Here is an 18,583-nt window from a genome sequence, read left to right as displayed (position 1 = left end):
TTGAGCATCTCCAAGATGGAGACTCCACTACATTAGTGGGCAGCCTGTTCCAGTGTTCAACTACCCTCACAGTGAAGAAATGTCTTTTGTGTTGAAGTGGAATTTTTTGTGTTTCAGTTCATGCCGATTGCCTCTCATCCTGCCACGGGGCACCACTGAGAAGAGTTTGATCGCTGCCTCTTTACAAAACCACATTGATAAGATCCCCCCTCTGAACCTTCTCGTATCCAGGCTAAGCAGTCCCAACTCTCTCAACCTCTTCMCTTATGAGAGATGCTGCAGTCCCTTCTTCCTCTTTGTGGCCCTTCACTGGACTCACTTCAATATGTCCATGTCTCTTGTACCAAAGAGCCCAGCTCTACCTGATGCAGCCTGAGATGCTGTTGGCCTTCTTTGAGCATTGCTGGCCCACGGTCAGTCTTTTGTTCACCGGGACCCCCAGGTTGTTCTCTGCCAGGCTGCTCTCAAGACAGTCAGCCTCCAACGTGTGCTGGTGCATGGGATTATTCTACCCCGTGTGCATGATTTTGCACCTCCCTTTTTTGAACAGCATGAGGTTCCTGTYTGCCCACTGGAATTTCATGCTGAAGTCTTTCTCACATCTGGTACTTGTGTTGTGGTATTTATGTGGAATACATGAATGCCACTATTTAAAGATATTTAGTATAGCAACTAACAATTCCTACATAGAGTTGATCGTTCTCCTTGTCTTATTTCGCAGTTTTGCTTAGATTTTGATTTTCTGATAGGTCTCAGAGGTGAGTCATCTGTRCACTCTTTTTATGCCCTTTGTGAAGATGCATGAGAGCCACAGCTGCTCAAAAAATCCAATTCTGTAGTGCAAAGAGGTATGGAAAGAAATGAATGAAAGGTGTCGGAATATATGTAACTATGTCCAAAACCACTGGTTATCYTAAGACAGATAACACCCTTTACCTRGCAGACTGCCCTTGACTTTGTTGTCAGTTGTTTTTTCAGTTAAAGCCATACTTCAAGTCCATGAGTATAAAAAAAAAATCTGTTAGTGAGAGTGTGCTTTAAAATGAAGAATGTCTTCTATCATAAAAATGRTCTGAAATAAGTATGTAAAAAGTCATGTACCTTGAAAGATTTGTTCTATAAATTGCTTAAAAAAAGGTTTATAGAATTTCCAGTTGTCTCTAAATACATGTAGTTAGTCAAAAACGATGGCTTAAAAATTTAAATGTTCTATGTTTAAATTGTTTGCATAAGACTATGGAGCTTTAAAAAGATGGAATAGAAAATTCATCTCAGTTTCTTGGATGATCAGCTTCTCTTCTAAAGATCTTCTGTAAATCCATGTATTTAATGAAAAACCCTAATATATCCACTCATGAAAATAAATGCATTTGGGACATAGTTAATGTAGAGCTATATCATACTTGGCCATAGAAAGTAGCCATTGTTTGATGACAGAGTCTGAAATTCACCTATCTTTTTATAGCTGTACAGTGCTAGATGAAAAAAGGGGGACTGAAGTGCTGAAAAACAGGTTTGGGCTGCCAAGCCAGTGGGAATCATGCAGTCTAAGGACTTTATAACCATTCTGAGCTATTCTAGAAAACTCCTGAGGCATGCTGGCCTTTGTGGTTTCCTCTGTATTATGCCCTCTGCAGCATGGTTTATTGTGAGATTTTACCTATTTTTGCGTTTTTTCAAAGMTCTAGTTTTTGAACAATTGTGTGAACACAGCTCACTAGCAGAGACAAAAGAGGCATGATTTTCTCACATAATGCTTTGCCAAAACTTAATTTTTCCTGTGCTTCTGCATACATGTGCATAGACAAGTATGTTGATATAACTTCGAAGAAGTAACATTTGCTGCCCTTCATAATCAGTGTTTTATACCTTACCCTGGTCATAGTCTAATAAGCCTGAGCACAAGGTGTTTTTGCTACTGTTTTCTATTCCTTCTCTTTTCCCCTGTAGTAATCTCCTCTATCCTACAAGTTAGTTTCTTTCTTAGCATATATTTCCCTTCTAGAAGGGGAAAACGATAAAACTACAAAGGAGAGGTACCAGGATTGGAAACAGTGGAAATGACAATGAGTGGAACTGTAGAAGAGATGCTTTCTTTGCATGTTCATCACTCCAGTTTTTATGTAATTTGTCTTCTAATTAGATTTGTGACTCCTCAGATATTACAGACTTGATTGTGAAGTAATACTGTTCTGGGTAAGCATCTAAAAATGAGGTTCCTTATGAAGGATGTGGCTTTGTTCTTGCCTATTCTCTCTATGTGAGAATCTTGTCTCTTACAAGCCAAGTATAAACTGTTGCTGCTGCTTACACATAAGGAATCAGCACAACCTAAAGCGAACAAGAATTGCATTCAATATTGGTTTCACATGTACAGAATTTTTAGTCTTAGTTTGTGTGATGTATTTTACTTCTATTTAATCCATGCTTTTCAGCGGAGAGGTTGATTTGGACTAAAATGAATTACTGCTGGTTAGTGAAATTCAAATTTGGGGGCAAAATGAAAGAAAATCTCAAACTTCGTTTAACATATATGTTTGAAGTTTACAGGATTTTCATTTGGAAAAATAATTTATAAATAGGATTGAATTTTTGGGGCACTTGGGGAGAAAACTAACATGAAAATTCACTGTATTTCTTGTACAGAATTACTTTTCAGAATAGCGTATCTTCTAAAAGAGTAGACAAAGATTGCTTGCTGGGCCTGGCAAAATGAATACAAAGAAGGATATGGCTGTTTTGTGTGGAAGAGAAAGTGCTTGAGGAGATACAAGCTAAAGCAAAATGTTGGTACAAGAACAAATGAGTATAAATTTCTAATGATTATTTTCAAGCAGGGAAGAGTGATTTTGGAACAGATTTCTATAGAGTTTGGTTTTAAAGTAGAGTTTGAACTAGTTTAGTAGATTTATATTACAAGGTTATGAATGGTCACAAAAGCCATTCCTCTTCTAACCAGAATTTCCTTTCCAGTTCTAAGTCTTTTTATAAAAATGTCTTACTGTAGCTTTGAGCTGGTGGAATTATATGCTAAAATGACTAACCTACAAGTGTAGATCAAATGCTTAGATACTGACTTCATTTTTAGGTTATGCGTACTTGGTCACAAACACTTCTGTAGGCATACTATATTTTATTCTTTGCGTGGATTTTTAAAGTGGGCTCATATTCTACAGAGATTAAAGCTGCAAGCAGATGAACATGCAAAGGAGGCAGAAGTCTTGAAGATGGGATTCGATATGGTCATGAATAATACTGAGATCTGCAATATTAGGAACAGTGCTATGCTAGCTTTCTTTCACAAGATTTACTGTATAAAGTTTGTGCATAGGGAGTGGAATTTGGTTTGTAAAAATTTCTGGAGAATGTGAATTGAGAATACTGTCTCCTATGTTGGACATGCAAAATCATAGTCTGGATTTGTGATCTGCAACACTAAGATAACATTTTCCTTRGTTTTGAAGACTAAGCCTGCCCTAGGAACATGCTGTTCACCTTGCAGTAAATGTGAACAAACACTTTAAGCCATCCTGAGTTTGCTGTGAAGCAGGAATGTCACAAAGGCAGCACTGAGTCCCTGAAATATTTCATGTGTAAACCTAAGTACCATGTCTATGATGATGTGTTCAGCAATGCATAGATGTCACTGACAGAATTTGATTGTTCAATATTGGTTTAAAAGTGTTCTGTTTAAAACTGTTCCATGTATTTTCTTTTTAGGCCAAAGCCATTGCATGAAATTCCAGCCTTCTACTGCCCTGACAAGAACAAAGTGAATTTCATTCCTAAAAGTGGCTCTGCTTTTTGTCTTGTCAGCATCCTCAAGCCACTTCTTCCCACACAGGATCTTACACTCAAGGGTACTACTCACAGCCTGACTGTCTCATCTGGCATGACACCTGGTTTGTTACAGCCCATTTCTGTGGCTTCCCTATCTGCAAATACAGATCAAGACAGGATCTCTCGTGGAACAAGTACAGTAATACCACAGACYCCTTTACTCCAGCAATCAGGACATACTGAGGAAGCTGAAGGATAGATTTAGATTGTCTTGACATTCTTCTGGGAAACTTCTGGGAAAATTTTGGAACCAGTAGACTGGACCTTCCTGATCACACTATTTGCATTTTAACAGTTTATGGCGCTATCATAATCAAACTGCTTGGTACAAAAGACAATTTGGTAATACGTTGAGAAGTTCAGGATGATGCAGCAGCAGATGTTCTGTTGCACTGTCTGAAGACTCCAGTTCTGTTTTCTTGCCTGCTTTTTTAAACACTGGTGAAAATGAAGACTGTTGTAATCCATTGCTACTTAAAGGACCAGTTCTTGTGATACAGTGTGTCCTTTTCCATTAAAAAAAAATCTCCAGACCAACCAGCTGACCCCATTTACCATTGTGATCTGCCAAGGGAGGGGCAATCAAATGGTTTTGCAAGATGTCTTTTGTATAAAAAATTATTTTATAAAAAAACAAAAAACAAAATTGCTTTTTCTGGTGCATAGCAAAGTGTTCAGAAGATATTTCCTGAACACAATCCCCACACACACCTTTTTTGGTTTTGGTGAGGAGAGTTCTTTTTCTTGGCTGTTTTCCAGCTGCTGGGACCAAAGGATTGCTGAAATATTTCAGCAGTTTCAAATTAATGTGACCTTGCTGAACAGCCTCAGCCCTAAATAAAGTAAGATGAATTAATGTGTTTGAAAATTTGAAAACAAGAGTATCCAAAAAACAGTGTTAAAATATAGTGTGCGTTTTTTTTTTTTTTTTTCAATATTTGAAGTTTATGCTTTGGGTAAGTCACATTCTGAAAACTCCTTCCTTCACAGAATTCTCATCTGTGTACGTTTATTGCCTGGAAGGTTGCGTTTTAAAGCACGTGTCCCAGTAGTGTTGCATTTGTCCATAGGATTTTTGTGTAGGAGTGGAAAAATAATTATCTTATCTTCTTATCCCGTTTTTTCCAGAAAATCTGCTACTTGCCTCTTACAGGATTTCTTGGCTACTTACAACATTAGTCATCTTGAATCATTAACCACTCTTGGCACAAATTTGCGCTATCATGACTCATCACTGTATTATAGCCCCCTAGCCACATAATATTGAAGTATCTGAGCATGATGTCTTCCCTTTTGCCATAGTGATCTTTTGCGGGTCTGTTGAGGGTGATAGTCTGTAGGGTATGGTATCTATTGTACAGCAGTTTACAGCAGAGGATACATTCTCCCTTTTGACTAGCAACCTAGGCTGATGTGTAAAGCAGAGGTTTTTTTGTCATATCATAGTCATGATATGCAGCAGTTTATGATTCTTTAGCAACTATAATAAATGAAAATGGGGTAGGTGGGCATTTCAAACTGATGCTATTCTGGAACTTCAGTAAGGCTTCTTCTGTGTTACTGAAGTTCATTACTTGGATTTGAGTAAAATGATATGTATATGCAAACAACTGCAGTTGCTTGAATACCAGTGTAACTTTAGTTTACAAAATGAATTGGCCTTGCAGCCTCTTACAGAGTAGATTCAGTAATTTCGAAGTAAGTGCTGTAGTAGACATTCTCTGRGTCTGAATATTGGTCAGTTGCATATGAGCAGTTCTCACTAACTTGTATATAGCTTCCATGGATCAGCTACATGCTCAGGTCTTCTCATAATTACATCTGTTTAAATATTATACTACAAGTATAACAACTGTGTTCAGTGCTTAATATGCTAAATTTGGTTGCACACATTTCACTTGGAGAAAAGATACCTGCATACCTTTGCAGGTAACAGTCACAGTTTTGATACACACTTACTGTTCCTGTAAATACCACACGAATAACTGTCAAATAGCAATAAATTTTACAGAGCAAGTAAGTGTGAGTCATACTGGCCTACATAAATCATACATTCATGATATAACAAGCCCTTTCTTAAAACATCATGTAAAAGTTCAGCAAATGAAAAATATACCACTGAGTATTAAAATATTAGACCTGTAAAATTAGGAAATGAGCAGAATTTGGTTTGCCATCTTGTTCTTCCCATCAAAATAGTTAAGATTATACAGATGAGTTTAAAGAACTTTGTTTTGAAGTGACAGCTCTGATTTTCACTAAGAAATTGGGAGGAGGAGATCAAATAAGTGATTTGGTGCTTCAATTTTCTGTAATATTATCAAATGATAATTTTTTGTAGTATTTGTGGATGTCGGTAAGTTTCTTCTGAAAATTGTGAAATTTGAAGTCTAAAATTTATTACTTTAGATAGCTTTGTAAAAATCTGGTATGACCGGCTTCATGGGAGATGGGATTATTGAGATAAAGGAATTGCTTGCAAGTCTGTTGTTTATTCCATAGTAGTAGCATATGGAGAGATCCATCAATGCCAAATAGCATAGTGCTTTATCAGGGGATCTTAACTAAATGGTTAAGAATTGAAGGGCTAAAGTTAACAAATAGCCTTCATTACAGCCTTGAGACCTAACTGACTTCACCAAAATTGCATTCTGATGTTTGTTTTCATCACTGAGTGACTCTCCCAAATAGCAATGGACTTTCTTATCTTAGAAGTTTCTTTTGTGCCTGTTATTGTAGTACTTGAGCAACTCTTAGTTTACACTGTATATTATCAGAAAATGTACTGTATAAATTAATGAGCTGCTCTGATAAAAACCAAATGTAAATGTGCGGTGTTTGCTTTTTATAAAAACAAGCTGGATTCAGGACAACTTTTTTTTTTTTTAACATGCAAGACAACTCCACTCATTGCAGTGGCAGCTGTACTTTACTATGAATCCATGAGAAAGACTCAGAATCAAGAAAATAAGACAACTCTTGTTCCAAGACCAACTTTTACATATGTGCACAAAAAAATTAGCCTTAAACATCCTATATACTGTCTTGTGCCATAGCAGGGCTGTTAGATAAAGTAAATAAATCAATTGGATAAATCAATTTCAAAATAGAATTGAGTGCCTGGAACTTTTAAAAACTGTGTTATATTTGGAGTGAGATGTTTAGTTTTGGGAGGTTTTACCCATACACTCATGGTTTTACCAAAAGAGTTCAAATTCATTTGGCATAGTTCCTTGGTTGCCTATTTCATAGCTTGAAAAAAAGTAAAGGTCTGTTTWTATGCGCAACTTGACACACTTGGTACTCTATTTTCCTGACATTGCACACTTCTAGCAACACTTAAAAGCCAGAGTATTCAGTAACATTGGCAGTTGATTTCTGAGATGTACTAAATTGTGTTCTCCTACTTGTAAATTCTACCTGAGTCGCAAGATAGAAGGTCACTGTTATAATAAAAGACCTGTGCTGGCAGGTATGACTATTGGAATCCTTGTTTTAAGAATTCAAGGCACAAGGCAAGAGGAATTCTTTGTTAAAGTTTAACTTGCTTCTGCTGTTCTTTCCTCACAGGACTGGTGCCATAATCGTGTAGCAACAAATTTAAGTACTGAGGCAGTAAAAGCTAATGCTCAAGTACAGATTCCTTGGAAGGAAATTCTTGGTTGTATGTGCATATGCCCTATGCGAAAGAAGGGAGAGAAAATGAAATATTGAGTACTGTAGAAGTAAGTGATTTCTGTGTTTGATTTATGTAAAGCAATAGCAGCTCTTAAAAAGTATCTTTACTCTCAGGGCTACTTTCTGGTTTATTATAAAATACAGTGTACTGGAATTCAGAATTTTGAAATTGTTGGAAAACACTGTAAGCTGAGTCTTTTGGGGAGAAAAAAAGCTTTTAAGAATAGGAATTTACATCATTTTATTGCTGTAATATCTGGAAATACTTTATTCTTAACATTATATACCTGTTAGCAAATACATTTAAAAATTCATAGTTCTATATATAAAACATTGTTTCTGATCTTGATATTCAGAGAGTTAAAAGTTGCTGTTTAAAGACAGCTTTTAAAGCAAAGGAYGTAATGAAAAAAGTTTGGTAACAGGAGGAAAAACTGAACAAGTATGGAAAGTCAAATCCATTAACCTTTCTTCTGCCTCAGGACTAACTTGTTGCTTATTGAATTTGAGTAGTATAGCAGTAATTCCTCACTGAACTACTGTCTGTTTTTTCTGGAAAGCTCAGTGATAACCTCACAGTAACTCGATGCCAGTGATGTCCAAAAGGCTTCCCTCTTATCGTTAATATTTCTTTGCTGAATATCTGACAGTTTCGCTGTGAAACTCTGAAAGATGATGAAGGAGAAGTCAGTTTTCAACAGCACTGCACAGAAGGACACCAGTGACTTGCAGTTACAAAGATCAGTGCTGTTTGGTGACTTCGTAGGTATTTTGATTTCCATTTGTCAAATTACCTACACTTGCATACCGTCTGTGTAGGTCTGCTTCTTTTGTCTTTCTGGTTTGAGGCAGGGCTGGTATTTATAAGAATTTTTTGTATGGATAGACTTTCAGACCTGTTCTCATGCAGAACTGATGCACACTTTTATAAGCACATACAAAGCAAAATTGACATGTTATTTCCACTAGTTCTCTTGAAATTAGTATAGCCTGCAAAAAAGGCCCTTACTTAAGAATGGCAGGACTGTACTTTCTCCTTTTAGCCTTCATCAAAAGTTGTAGCCTAAAGATGTTGTAGTGGCTTATACCCAARGTGGATTGGTGTGTATTAAAACTGAAATGTTAGTTCTTAGAAAAAGTAGWAGAAGGTTCAACTGTCCTAACCTAGGTGAATGAAAAGAGCTGTGGAACATTTGGTTTCACTGTGGTCAAACAGTTCTTATGAAATTCTTTTTCTAAACCTGGCCATGCAGGCAAACAAAATGACCACTTACTGCCAAATGTACCTGTATATTTTCTTGACATTGACTTAGAGAGTGTTCAGCCCCTCTGGAAGTCAGTTCTGCTCTTAGCCTTTTTTTTTGCACACAGAATGACCTAGATGCATTGTTTTGAAAATGTTATTTTGTATGTAGAGTTGAGTTTTGGGGGGAGAATATTAACTATAAAGAGGTATTTCATGAAATACCAATCCTGTATCTCAACTGAATTGCAACAATCTCTTTCCAAATGCTCRTGGAATTTTATTACTGCTTTCTTGATCTCGTTGCACATCATCTGTAATCACTTAAATATGGTCTTTGCTCGTCTGTTCTTCATTGGGTTTTATATTTGGCAACAGAGGCTTCTGTAGTATCGACATGTTTATCTGAATTGCAGAAAAGTACTTGGGCTGGTAACACTGGAAGTTATATTTCATATAAAGATATATTTTGAAACACTTTGGAAAATTTGGTAAGTTAAAAAAATGAAAAACTTTTCTAGACACCTCAGCCATCCTAATTGTCAGTATGTTCGTTGTTAAAGAAGAATATTGCTTCACTTTATTCTGGTTTACTTTTCATTTATTAAAATGTGCAATTTTTGAGTTTGGCAGTCGGGGCTGTCCAAAACTGCCATTAGATTTGCCTTTGTATGAAATTGGCTGGTGTATTTTCCTCTGTTACACTGTGATAACTTGTGAAGATGTTCTTGTGTATGTTGTACTGATAGGTTACTTGTTGCATGTAAGGCTATTTTTTGTAAGCAAGAGGAATTCCRGGGATGTTCTGCGGAAAGGGTATATTCTGAGATGATGTACACTGGTGTAAAACTGGAGCAGCTCAACTAATTTCAATGGAATTCTTGATTTACACTAGTCTCCTTGCTATGTGTAGTTATGCCAGTACTACTTTGCACAATGTTACCTTAAATCTTGAGTTCTGACTTGTGAACTGTTTCCACTGAAAACATTGAAAATTTTAAAATTTGCAATGGTAGAATGTTTGGGGGGGTGGTTGATTTTTTTGTTGTTGTCTTTTTTTTCCTCTTTTTTGTTTAAAATAAAAAGTCATCATTTGCTACTATGGGCTAATTCTGTTGTTTCTGGTAGGTAGGAGTTTTGTGTACTCTGATTACCTTAAGGTTTCCTTCAGAATTTATCCCAAGGTGTAGTAGGCRTTTACCACAAATAAAATTATATTTTTTAGCCCTTTCAGAGTAAATTTATCAGGGAGGAAATCTTTAGTTAAACGTTACCATTATTCCTCCAGTGCATTGTCAGAACAGGCATACTGAGGATAAGCCCAATCCTCATCCTAAATTCCTGGTCTTTGTCTGCAGTAGGTTTGGTCAGCTCCTGAACACTTTACAATTGCATTAGAAGAGGAGGATGCCACCAATCCAAATTTTGGGAACAGAAGGATTCAGCCAGTGTTCTCTTGGGAGTGAGGATAGAGGGGCAGGACTGAGGAAAAAGATGCACATTCCTGCTGGTACTTCTATTCAGTAAAATGCAACTATTGAAGTAACTTATCAGGGAAGGTACTTAAGCTGTTTGTGGAAATAGTCTCTCAGTCTGCATGTTTGTGATTCTATCAGCTGCCTTGATGGCTCTGTGGTCCACTAGTTGGTATTCACCTAATGACTAGTTTCTGTTCACTAAAATCAAATTTCTTTGTTGAGGAGCAGAATTTGGAGTTAGGACTCCTTTTACATTAGAAGTAATGGTGAGCTAGATAAATGATGTATTTTACTTTCTGCTAGCTCTTGTATTCAGYTTAACTCATATATATTTAGAATACGTGGAATGGTTCCTCTTCTGGAAAATCATTGTCAGCTGTATTTCAACACAGAATGAAATGAGAGTTGGAAGATTTTCCTGTATATGGGCGAGGAATTGACAGGCTTCCAATGTGCCTGCCACAAACCAGGGCTCGCTTCTTTTCTGTCTATGGGAAAAGGGTTGAGCAAGTACATGCAACAGCAGCAGCATGGGCCCAGGAATGTGGATTTCACAGCAGGCTGCTTGGAAAATCATTGCCCAAATGAAACTAACTTGTTAAATTTTAAAAGAGGAGTTGAGGTTTGGGGCAGAATTCAAGGGTCTCTTGATACTTTCTTCCATTTACCTTGCCATGTTCACCTATCTCTAGGTGAGCAGGACCCAATTCTCTATTAAATATGCTCTGACTAAATTTTTCATTAAATTATTTGTTCTCTAGTAACTTCAAATCTAGTAGCCACAGATTCATGCACATAAGCATGATGTCACTGTAACTAGATCTTGTAAATCCTRTTTATCTTTTTTTTATTATTATTGTTTCATATATATTATTTCCTGATATTTATTTGTGGCTCTTAGAAATGCTCTACTGCAAAATAAYATTGCATCTCATGCAGTATACTTCAGTATCTCCTTTAAATCTACAACAAAACCAAGCAAAACTTTAGGTAAAATTGTCCTGAATTAAATGTAACAAAAGATTAAGCAGCCACTGAAAGTTGTTAGCTATGGCAATTCACCAATACTGTAATTCCCAAAATCTCCACTAACCATATTCCAGTTTCTTAATTTGACCTCACACTTCTGATTCCTTCAAGTGTATTCTGTCTCATTTTATTGGTGTATGTGGGTGGGTTGTGTTGCAGTTACTGGGTGGTTCTTTACATTTTAATGGTAATGACTGTGCAGTTGATTCTTATCTATGGAAACAGAGCTGCTTAAAGAGTTTCTTCAGGATGAAAAAGCCTCCTGGGTCTTAGGTTTGTAAGAGACTAGAACTGAAGAGCCCTGATGTTACTGGGCATGTTTACAAGGAAATTGGGAGCTGAAGGTCACTTTAAGCTCAAGGTACTATTCTACACACACAACTCTTAGCCGAATAGATAGCAAACATTACTAATACTAAAGGGACACAAATTCATTTTATTTTATTTTTCTGCTGGTTAATTCTGGTGTTTAAATTCTTTTCATACATTGTGTTACAGAAGCTACAAGACATTAAGGAGTTGATGAAGATGATCTATGAAGACAAAAAGAACTGAAAGAGTAATTCTGTGTGGTGAGCAAAAACCATTCTTCAATTTTTGATTCACTGTTTTTATTGTGAGAAGTTATTTTCTTCTGTTAAATAGCTGTTCATGTTGCATCTTGAGATAATGAAAYAGAACCAGACAGGAAAACCAAATGAGAGAATTTCTCAGGTATTTCAGTCTTCTGTTAGAGGCAAACCTGATTACATAGCAAATCAATATAGAAATGGAAGCGAAGGCTGCTTGTATTTTATCCTACTCCCATGTTGTCCTTTTACCTCCTCTTCAGTCTCAGCATTTTGAAGTTGTATAAGAGTCATCCTTTCCAAACTTATAATCAAGTGCTATTGTTTTAAAATATTACTTCTGCATGCAGTATTTGTAGAATACTTGCTCTGCTGCAGGACATATTCAGGGTTCAGTGCTAGATAGGGTAGACCTAAAATTAGAATAGGGCAGATGAAATAATCGAGGAGAAGTTCTCCCACTCTGGAAAACAGGCTGGGTGCATCACCACTGCATGTACCCTTCTTCAAAGTCCTGCCAAACAAGCTTTATTTGCYGCCTCCTGCACTACTTGTCTGTGTACAGTACCCCATTTCATATACCTAAAGCCAGTTACCCAAGTACTGTGTCATTCCATCCTTCGCTTATGTTTCAGCATTGCTTGGCTTCTTTCTTCATAGGGGACAAGCAAGATTTCAGGCTAGACTGATCTGTGGGAGCCCCCTACTCCTAGCTTTAGAATTTTATGTGTGGGTTTTTTTTTTTTTTTTTTAAAAAAAAAAAAGACAGGTCTGCCCATCCTAGTAGGAGTACTCCACTGTATTCATCAGCACAACGTGAGGTAGGAAAGAGAATCTTTTGCAGACTTGCAGTAAAATCATGCATATTTTATGCAAGTATGATCACAGAGGCATGCATATGCAGCTTTTGGGCATGCATTGTATTTCAGAGGGAGTACTTTGAAAGGAACCTGACCTTGATGTTTGTTTTAATATGGGAACATGTTTGTAATAACACTTTCACATTGTGGTAACATTGTAGAAAAAAAAATATTTCAGTATTAGATTAAAAACTAACTACTGCAAGCAAAGTAGAGTGCTGTTCATCAATTCCTACACTTCTGAGCAGGGGTGTGTAGGTAGTATGCTTAAACTATTTATTAAGAACCTCTGCTAACAATCCATTGTGCATGCATTGGTGAACAATAAATGAGTATCTGACCAGTGTAAACACATTTCTCCCTTGAGGGAGATGGCTTTTAGGGAGGCTTTGGGTATTCCACTATGTGCTTGTGAACAGTGCATGTTGCCAGAGTACATCAGGCTGTGTGTGTCAGGCAAGAGGTGAGAATTTATCCTCTCCTGCAGCTCTTCATCTTTCCAAACCTCTGAAGTTGATTGCAAGTTAGGGCAAAACGTGACCTATGTCATCCTGTACTGGACAGGTTAAAAGGGTTACATACTGGCCTAGCCCAGATCTTTTGTATTGTTTTGGCAAAATCAAGATTTTAACCATGCCTCAAACTACTTTTTGTGTGTGCAGCATTTATAAAGGCAATGCTGGACTGCAATTAAAAATGAAAAGTAATGGCTTCCTCAGGATTGGGAAATGACACCATCATCCTATCCACATTTTTGTCCTAAATACAGATTAGCTGGCTCAGAGGTGTGGATTCTGTGCAAGTTATTTCCTTGAAAACATAATGATAAATAGGAGTCCATTGTATACCTTGGAGTATTTTCCTGGAGCTAGTAGTTGACTGGTAACCCTAGGGATATTATTTTTGGAAGATCGAGGAAGAAAGTAAAAATTCTGAACCCAAAGACGGTTTGGAAAGCGTTTGAAAGATGCAGTCCTGTTTCTCTAAGAGAGGGTGGCCCACGCATACGTATTTCCTGTTTGCATTAGCCAATAGTGGAATTGGAGATGCTGAGGGCAGCAGAGGGGTGYAGAGAGGTCATTGCCCCTGTCTTATGCAGGGCTCATGTTGCAGTTGTATGGTGCCTAAGTAGCTTCCCCATGTGCAGCACCTGAGTTTACCTTTTTGTTATCACTAAAGATCTCCTGTTTGCGGTGATTCCTTGTGATGGAGTTCAGTCATTTTTCTGGAGTGCACTGACCTGCAGCCATAGTGCCACAGTGTCCCTTGCTACATTCTCTATGGTTCTAATATTTCTTATTAAAAAAAAAAAAAAAAAAAAAAAAAAAAGCAACAACACCCTATACCCTTCTCCCTGAGACAAAAACCTAAACCAAAAAGCAAACAAATAGCCCTGTCGCTTGCAAATGCTTTCTCCTTTCATTCTGCTCTCCTCTGTAAATTATAAATGTGTTCAACAGTGTTGATGCAAGTCCAGATTCCTGAAGTAATATTAAGATATGCTGATAATTGACTACTTATCCTATTCATTCCATTTTCTAGTTGCTAATACGTGACAGAATTTTACTTCTTCTTTAGTTGTTTGGGCCTGCAAAAGTTAACAACGAATAAAGTAGGACAGTAATGGCTTTGTGTAACTATATCCAGATAACTGCAATGTAACCTACTTCAGGGAAGAAAAATTAATTTCTTTAAGTAATGAAGGGTGGGGTGGGGTTTTTTGATTTTGTTTTGTTTATTTTTAACTGTTTCACCTGGTATTTTTCAAATGATGTGTATTTTCATTTGGAAGTCCAGGATCTTTAGGAATTTTTTCATGCTTTGTGGAAGTTCTGCAAGCTGTATAAAACTAGTGTATTGACCTTTATACAAAGGGCAAAGGAACTGCTTTGCTCTGTTTTGCTGTATTGGGACATTTTAATCCCTAGTTATTTTGAACTCTCCTAACATTAGCTGTGGCTGTAAGGTGCTAGCCAACTCTTCCCTCCCTTTTACAGAAGGCTATTGCACGTGTACCCCTGACTGGAAAACATTTGAAAATGTATGCTAGCTTTTCAGGCTGTGGCAACCCATGGCCTTGTGGATTGAAGCACTCCCTCCTCCTGCAGCACTTTATGTGGAAAATATTAATGATGTTAATATGTTTCAGCAGAAAATATTCAGGTTTTTTGAGCCATCTGTGCTGCAGGTGAGGAATATTCATTTATATGATATTTCTTGTTGCTGTCTACATTAACCCTAGGGTGTTTATTAAGGATAATCTCATGGAAAACTACTCCATCTGTAAAAAGGGTCTTCAGARGATCCTCTATTTTAGAAGTAGTAAGAAGAAATATCAAAAGGTTATTTTGAGCACAGATACTGAAGGCATTTTTTGCTTCCTGAATTTTCTTACTTTTCTCTGAACTTAAAAGCTGAGAGTCATCAAGCTTGTTTATTTGCAAATTGTTTCTTCCTTGAACTTCTGTCATTGGAAAAAATCCAGAAATAAAAATAGGCCTGATAGGCCTGAGTTGAAAAAGTGCTGCCAGAAGAACTGACAATTAAAGCCACCAGGCCAGAAGAATTTCTTAGGCAAGTGTGTATACATGGAGTGAGTCTGTCCCATCATTATTTGTTAAAGTAATTATTACATAAAAAGATGACAAAAAATTTGCAGTATTATTATTTCAAGGTTATATCATTCATACAAATATTAGGCATTGTGATTCAGAGAGTTCCTTTAGAAAGGATATTGATAGATCTGACTTTTGTCTCCATTGTTTGTAATATCCTCTTTCAGCATGAAAATATTTTTCTGTTCCCATCAGTTTTGTTATTTTTTATTTGGCAAACATGAATATTTTTCCTGAACTGTAAGTAGAATGAAAAATTATTATTTTTGTTGGCTTGCGGATGTTGTAGCTTCCCCTCCAGTAAGACTGGCAGGTTTATTTTTAGAGATGTTGTACCAATATATATCCTACATGATTATTTAGTGAAAGCAGGTTGTATGAATCTGCAAGAAGGTGTAGTTTAGGGCCTGCATGCACAGTTTGAGAGGGAGCTCTATATGACAGAGAATATAGTTCTCTGTATCTGTAAGAATGCAGTAAATTTTACTGTGGAGTTACACAGTTATCTGTTTAGCCCTGTTGGCTTTCTCTGTTTCTCTCTAATCTAGCTCCAAAGGGAATACTTCTAACATTCCAAACTGCTGAGCAGCTTTCTGACAGCTGCCATTAAAATAAGAAGAAAAACAAAACTGTTTTATTTGTTTTCTTCCCAAGTGTGGATCAGGTGAAATTAGAGCCAATTTCTTGTGTGTGCCAACACTACCCTACTGTACCATCACCGATGTTAGAGCCATCACATCTGAGGTGCAGCTGTCCACTAGAGAAGGGAACCACAGACTGCAAGTTGCACTGTAACAGTGTCCTGTACAAGAACATTAAATCCTGGGCTTTGCAGTTCTGAGGCTTGAAGATGTCCATGTTTGCACCTGGAAGGAAGTGTGTGGTAGTGCTGGTAAGGTGGGTGAGAATATACAGCAACCATCCTTAACCACACCACCGTTGTGCTGGCCCTTAAACTAGAAGACTTTCAAATGTTTAATAACATAACTTCCCGGTAATTAAGTTAACCAGGTAAAAGATAAAACATGCTATAAAATTCATTTATTTCTGAAATAATTCTAAAGAAAATATGTGATAATAAAGCTGATGCACGTATGTGTTCATGGATATTTCCATCCACTCTGATCTGCATTGTAATAGATGCAACAGTCCCTTCCCACACTGGGCATACCTTCTGCAAAGATCTTGCTTGTAACTTCTCTGTTCTCTGCCTACTGCAACAGCTTGGACTACAATAGGATAAGAGGCCCATAAAGGGTCTGCTGCTGCTCTCTCTCGCTCCTCTCAGCCGCACTACTGTGAAACCAGTTTGTTCCATGGAAGAGCTTTTTGCTGTGGATCAAAGTTCTAACTTTGACCCATGTGGATATGAAGCTGATCACACATGRTAGCATTTCTTTCTTTGTTAATCTGCAAATTAATACATGTATGAAATTCATTCAGAGAAAGCGTAGTGCATTGTGTACAGTGGCATAGGTCTCGATAAGAGGGAAGAAAGAGGGTTCAAGTACCCAGTGATGTGAATGATAGGGATGATTTGACACCACTCAGTGTATACCTGGTATCTCTTCACACATTTGGGTGGCTATGTTAGTTGCTGAGATGTACAGTAAAACTTCTTGAAAGCTAAAATTGTTATACATGCATGTCTTACCTATTCCATTTTCAGTTGCAACAGAACTTCTTTCATCTGACAAGATTAATCTGAGCAGAATAAGAAAGAATTGGTCAGAGAGGGCTCTGTGATGCCGGTTGGGTTGAAATTCTAGTGGCCCATTTGCTGTATAGACAAGGACAGCATACATCTTTTTCATGCTGATTTTGCATTTGAGTAACTCAAGCTATTTCAATGGAAGCTCTGATTTTTCCACTGATGTCAGGGAGAGGAGGTTCCTACTCTAAAGGCAGGTAAATCTTTTTGTTTAATAGATATGAATTAATAGATGTGTAATCGTTTACTTGCATGACTTAATATTTCCAGGAACACTGAATTTATGTGTTCTAATGTAAAATAAAAAGATATGTATATTATTATAACTAAACGTGTTTCTATATTTTTATAACTAAGGTGAAAAAGAAGAAAAATGAGAGAAAATGACTGCTGAAAGAAAAGATTAGAGATTTGCAAATAGGATTTTGTAGCATTTTTTTAGGATTTCTAGGAAGCAGGTAATTCTTTTCCTGATAAAACATGTATGAATGTTTTATGACTTTCTAGGTTCTGTCTCCTTTTTCTTCTTTAATTAGATTTCTGGAAATGTCACCTATYTTTTCTCTGCATTCTTCAGTGGGGTTGTTTAAGGAAGGCTTCTGTAATGACTGAGAAAAAGAATGTTTGTTTTGAAAGAAAGAAAGAACACATCGACCCATTGTTTCATTTCTCCAGTCTATTGATTTCTACAGTGCAAGATGCATAATAAGAATATTCTCTCAAGTATCTGCTTGTAGAAATACTTTGGATACTATGCTTAGAAACTGTTAAGGAAATTCTGGTTATACTTYGTAACACTGGAAGTGGCTGTATTTCCTCAGGATCATGACGACATGCCAAAATTTTGGTCACGCCTAACAAGAAGATCCCATTTGTAAGTACAGTACTCTATAGCTATTTATTAACTTCATCAGATATTTTATTAATTCTATAAAAATACTCTTTTATGGATGGAATGTTAATATGCAATATGATCAAAGATTGAAAAAAAAAAGCGAGGAAGGAGGAGGACGAAGATAAATGTGTTTCATACTTTTGTATAGACTAGCAAATGAGCATGGAGAATGACCCTGAATGTGCTGAACATAATTGTGCTGTTTAATTCTAGATTAAATGATCATTCTCTTATTTTGAAAGCTTACATCTGTACAGAAATCCTTGTCTTAGCAAGTATGAAGGRAATCTATCTCCTATGCAACAGAATAACATGGATGGAAGTCTRTCCAGGTTGTTCAAGGATTTTGAACTTAGCTATCTTGCAGAAATGCGGAAGAGTTACCTATGGGAGACAACAGAGCCACTGAACAAATTTAAAGCTGTTTAGCTATCCGATTCTGCAGTGGATCACAAACAATTGACTTCCTATTCAATTCACTTAAAAAAAATTAAAAAAAAAGTAGATGAGAGATCTCAAGCTTGAAAGATACAGCTGATCCTCCAGCCATTTCTTCATAAAACCCTGTATATTCTAAAATTGGAGCATGTAGTTCTTCCATGCAGATACTTGTGCAAAAGCACATCTTTACAAAAGAATAATTGAAAGGCTCAAGGATGAATGAG

The 18,583-nt window shown here is 36.8% G+C and overlaps 2 protein-coding genes across 2 annotated transcripts in view; one reads left to right on the top strand and one right to left on the bottom strand.

Moving 5' to 3' along the window:
• FAM117B (family with sequence similarity 117 member B) overlaps positions 1-9,851 on the top strand; it is a 28,777-nt gene extending 18,926 nt beyond the window's left edge. The window contains exon 7 of the mRNA XM_085299394.1: positions 3,721-9,851. Within this exon, the coding sequence (XP_085155520.1) occupies positions 3,721-4,039 (319 nt within the window). The 3' untranslated portion in view covers positions 4,040-9,851. The remainder of the gene's footprint in view (positions 1-3,720) is intronic.
• The window catches only part of SUMO1 (small ubiquitin like modifier 1), a 235,783-nt gene that overhangs the window by 197,748 nt on the left and 19,452 nt on the right, over positions 1-18,583 (bottom strand). The window lies entirely within an intron of this gene.

Source organism: Rhea americana, unplaced genomic scaffold (assembly GCF_003343005.1).
Source record: "Rhea americana isolate MKP2758 unplaced genomic scaffold, rheAme1 scaffold_15, whole genome shotgun sequence".
Lineage (NCBI taxonomy): Eukaryota > Metazoa > Chordata > Aves > Rheiformes > Rheidae > Rhea > Rhea americana.
The sequence above is the reverse complement of the archived record's forward strand: the minus strand, read 5'-3'. Positions and strand labels throughout refer to the sequence as shown.